General features: G+C 38.7%; 1 protein-coding gene across 1 annotated transcript in view; it reads left to right on the top strand.

Annotated features, from left to right (window-relative positions):
• The window catches only part of LOC100175571 (neurogenic locus notch homolog protein 1), a 6,754-nt gene that overhangs the window by 1,159 nt on the left and 1,023 nt on the right, over positions 1-4,572 (top strand). The window contains exons 5-19 of the mRNA XM_026835001.1: positions 412-537; positions 615-756; positions 1,093-1,212; positions 1,325-1,447; positions 1,524-1,624; positions 1,778-2,003; positions 2,076-2,222; positions 2,308-2,477; positions 2,605-2,753; positions 3,085-3,217; positions 3,287-3,384; positions 3,485-3,686; positions 3,795-3,891; positions 3,977-4,093; positions 4,271-4,534. Of these exons, the coding sequence (XP_026690802.1) occupies positions 418-537; positions 615-756; positions 1,093-1,212; positions 1,325-1,447; positions 1,524-1,624; positions 1,778-2,003; positions 2,076-2,222; positions 2,308-2,477; positions 2,605-2,753; positions 3,085-3,217; positions 3,287-3,384; positions 3,485-3,686; positions 3,795-3,891; positions 3,977-4,093; positions 4,271-4,509 (2,184 nt within the window). The 5' untranslated portion in view covers positions 412-417 and the 3' untranslated portion in view covers positions 4,510-4,534. The remainder of the gene's footprint in view (positions 1-411; positions 538-614; positions 757-1,092; positions 1,213-1,324; positions 1,448-1,523; positions 1,625-1,777; positions 2,004-2,075; positions 2,223-2,307; positions 2,478-2,604; positions 2,754-3,084; positions 3,218-3,286; positions 3,385-3,484; positions 3,687-3,794; positions 3,892-3,976; positions 4,094-4,270; positions 4,535-4,572) is intronic.

Raw genomic sequence — 4,572 nt, forward strand, 5'->3', positions numbered from 1 at the left:
CAATTAACAACGGTCTATGGGAGCCGTGAGGATAAAGTTTTATAAAAAATCGTTAAATGTTTGTTTACTACCGAATTGGAAAAGAAAATAGATTAAAAAGGTGTCCCATCTTCCCCCACCCTACTATATTTTAATTATTTTAATCTATTATTACCGCTGGTAAAAAGTGTTATTAGTGATGTCATATACGTTCCCTTTGAATTTACCATATTTTTATTTTTAATATTAATACAAGTTAAGCAATATTGAAAACAGTCGTATAAGCTTGTAATAAATTCGGCAAATTATCTGGTGCGCATATAGTTAAACGAATCTTGTTTAGTGAATGGTATCGCCAGTAGAACCCTTTATTTTCGTGGATCCTAACAATAAACCAGATCCTAACAATAAATTTACTTTCTTAATCCACAGACACCGATGAGTGCCTGCCTGGTGGTACCAGTAATTGCGATGGTAACGCAACATGTACTAATACACCTGGGAGTTTCACATGTAATTGCAATTCCGGATTCACGGGAAACGGGACCTCTTGTACCGGTACGTTTATAGTACTTAGTATAAAGTATTTCAATTAGAAATTGCATCATCTAACGTCTAACCTATTATTTAAATAGACTTCGACGACTGCACAGTATTTGCGGGAACCGTATGCAGTGGTAATGGTGCCTGCACCAACACTGGCAAGCGGCGGACATTCATGTTCTTGTAACGTTGGGTTCAACGAAGACAATTCCACATCCCCAGTATCTTGTAAAAGTAAGAAGTTGAATAAATAGTTTCGTTTTTCTCGATTTAAACTTAACCTGTATAGCTGGTTCGATGGAGGGGGGACACTTTTAGCTCATAAGATCCAAATATCCTGATCGTGTTTTAAACAATTAATAACGGTTTTTTTGGGAGTCGTGAGGATACGGTATTATAATTTGTAAATGTGATTTGTTTACCAATAAATGGGATGAGAAAATTAAATGGAAATGCGTCCCATCTTCCCCCACCCTGCTATATATAGTTTTAGCGCGCAGGAAATTTAGTGGAATTTGATCAAAGTTATAGCTATACTGTTGTTAAATACCTCGTACATGTTGTGTGCAGATATCAACGAATGTTTGAGCAATCCGTGTCATAGCAGCTTGGCAACGTGTACCGATACCACAGGTAGCTTTACTTGTGCATGCAATGCAGGATACACTGGAAATGGAACATCTTGTACCAGTAAGTATTTATCCTGTACAAAATGTCAAGGCGTATAAGCAAACACAGAGTGTAAAAAAATTTCTCTATAATGTAAAGTTGTATATAATGCAGTTGTGTAATTAAACCTTAGATATCGACGAATGCACCACCGGAACGCACAACTGCGACGGCAATGCTACTTGTGCAGATACTCCTGGGAGTTTTACATGCACATGCAACACCGGCTTTGCGGGAAATGGGGTGACGTGCACAAGTGAGTGATGTAACAATATTGACCACTCTATAAGATAGAAAAGTCCAAACTGTTAAGAGTAAAGTTTTCGTTTCAGCAACGGGATTCAACAACTACTGTTTCCGTTCTCAAGTTTCGGTCGCAGAAGACGTAGCGGGAGCTTCTTCTAGCGCGCGCATTGCAGCTCTTCAAACTGGTGTAAGTTTTAACAACGTTTCTTGTGCTTGTATAGAGAATTGCAAAAGTTACTTGCACAGAGATTACGTAAACTTAAGTTGCACATAATATAACTAAATGTAAGCGTAAACTGTGAGTCCAACTATAATGGTATGATTTTCGTTTGTTAACCAGGTGACTTCTGCCTTGACCGAGTTAGTGAATGCCGGTTTATTTGCACACAATGCTTCCGCATTGAGCTTCACTTTCGAATCCGTTAGCGGAACATCAACGCAGAGCGATTACATCATCGTAACTTGCTTTAGTCAAGCCAGCAAGACCGCCGACGAGTTTCAGGCAATAATTGCAAACTTTAATTTCACATCCAATGTTAGTGGCAATGCCATAGTCAGCAAAGGAGGTGCGTATACATGTGGTCTAAAATTCCGTATGCAGTAAAACTAATACGATTTTACGAATTCAATTATTGCAGATTTAAACGAGTGTATCAATAACTACGCGAACTGCTCGACAATTGGATCCACTTGTACCAATCTGAACGGAACTTTCTCATGTGATTGTAATTCAACTCACGCTGATAAGTCATCCATTAGCGGCCTTGGCAAGGGATCTGTATGCGGTAAGTGGAACAGGTCTAACCACCGCATTAGTCACATTAGGGTTATAGCGTATTTGCCCTAAACTAAACAGGATTTTAATTTCAGAGCTACCCGCTTCTTTCAATTGCACGAGTGCAGCGATTTCTCTAGCCGCGTACATTCCTTACTTCACCAACCTCGGTATTAATTCAAGCACTTTAATGCTCGGAAGTTGCCTTGGAACACAAAACGGAGATTTCCACGAATTCAGTGGCAACTGCACACCAGTTATTACAGTAAGTGACCTAATACAGCTAATTATGCAGACATTTGAACTTGAAAACACGCAAAATTTGCAGTAAACTGGAATTAAACACAGCGTATGCCGATTAGTTAGAGTTAACTATATAATTTATTTTGTAGACATCAACGGGGCATTTGACCTATTCTTGGAATCTGACAAACATAAACCAGTCCGCGACTTTTATTTCCGGATTTTTTGTCAATATACCGGTGTCTTGTAACTTCCCCACCAATATCAGCGCCACTTTTTCAATCAACGTTACAAGAAAGTAAGGGAGCTATATGTTATAACCAGATGGTATACATCTTTTTAGCAGACAATTGTTTAACAGGGTGGGGGAGGTGGGATACCTTTTCACTCTAATTTCTCGTCACATTTGGTAGTAAACAAAAAACATTCGACAATTTTAAAACCGTATCCCTCCATAGACCGATGTTAAATGTTCAAAATGCATTTCGGATATTTGGATATTATGTGCTAAAGGTGTCGCGTCTTCCCCCACTCTATTAAAGATTAGCTAGGCCTACACCTAAAGCATATATATGGTGCAGACAAATTTAAGGATTCGTACTGTCATATCAACCCCTTTAAATTTGCAGTGTTTTGACGCCACCGATCATACCTGTCGGAACAGGTGACAACTTCCGTTGGGATGCCAATGCTTACATCGACAGCGCTTTTCAAACCCTGGTTTCTGGCACTATTAAAACAGGCACACAGGTTTTCGTTAAAGTAAGTATTCTTAAAGTAGAAAAATATAAATACAAGTAAAATTACCTAACCAAAATAACTTTTTCTTAGGTTAAAACCCAAGACCCTATCCCTAGTAACGTTCATATCCGACTTGGTAAAGTAACCGCCTCAGACCCTAGCGAAACACAATCCATCGATTTAACAACGTAAGTAGAATGTTCCAAAAAACAACAACAACAAAAACAGACAATTGCGTAAACCACATGGTGTCGAAAACGGAACTTAATCACTTTATTTTCGAAACAGCTCGAACGGCTGCCCATCAAAGAACTCGCAATTTAATGGCGTGCTGAAAGATGTAAGGTCAACTCACAACGGTGTTAACGATTTCGCAGCGTTTAGCTTTAAAGCTTTCTACCCTTCCAGTAGCAGAACTTTGCAAGTTAAAATTCAAGTGTCTACCTGCACTAACACAGCCACAACAGGAAATTCGACATGCCAGATAACAGTAAGTTCCTATATTTGCCTGTTACACAATATAACGAACATATTTTTCGTTGCTGTAATGTTTAATTTCAAATGTGCACGGTAAATAAGTTGTTTTTCTGTATACCAGTGTTCCAAAAGAAGGAAGAGAACCATCACCTTGCGCTTTAAAAGAGCAGAAGAAGAACAAACCGGGGAAACCTCACTAATATTTGTACGCGCAATAGGTAATAACATAATATATCAGAAATTTTTATTTTTTGATAACTACTGCTACCACTTTTCAATTAAAATAACGATTTTGCCCAACAGATGATCCGTGTACTAAAGAGTGCGGAGATGGTGCGTGCATCATTAACACGATCCTGAACAGACAAGAATGCTTTTGCTCTAATGATGCACTCAAAAACACAGACGGAACTTGTTCAAGTAAGCTCACTTTATATTTATAAGCCCTTTTATAGCCCTTTAATAAGTTTTACTAGCTTTAAAGGTGCGTTATATCAACAATTGAGTTTTCAGTGTCTAAAATTGAGTCAATGCATTTCTGCTATTTTTGTTACTTTTTCTTTAAAACCCTTTTAAACAAACTTCTTTACCTCGCAGAAATACCTACAGGAAATGGGAATGGAAACACAGGAACAACGACCACTCAACAAGTGGACAGAACAACTCTCTACGTTCTGATAGGGTTGGGAAGTCTTGTTTCAATTCTTATCATCGTTCTGTTGGTCGCTTTCTTTTGCCGCAAACGCGCCACGGGCCAGAAAGAATACGAACTTAGTCACGTGAACGTCAATGCGATCGCTTTCATTAGTCCGGAGTTCATAGTCACGTGTCCATGATTCCAAACGATGAATACGCGTGCACCAGACGACAGGGTTCAAAATTCTTAGCGTATATATGTA

The sequence above is a fragment of the Ciona intestinalis genome, chromosome 7 (assembly GCF_000224145.3).
Source record: "Ciona intestinalis chromosome 7, KH, whole genome shotgun sequence".
Taxonomy (NCBI): domain Eukaryota; kingdom Metazoa; phylum Chordata; class Ascidiacea; order Phlebobranchia; family Cionidae; genus Ciona; species Ciona intestinalis.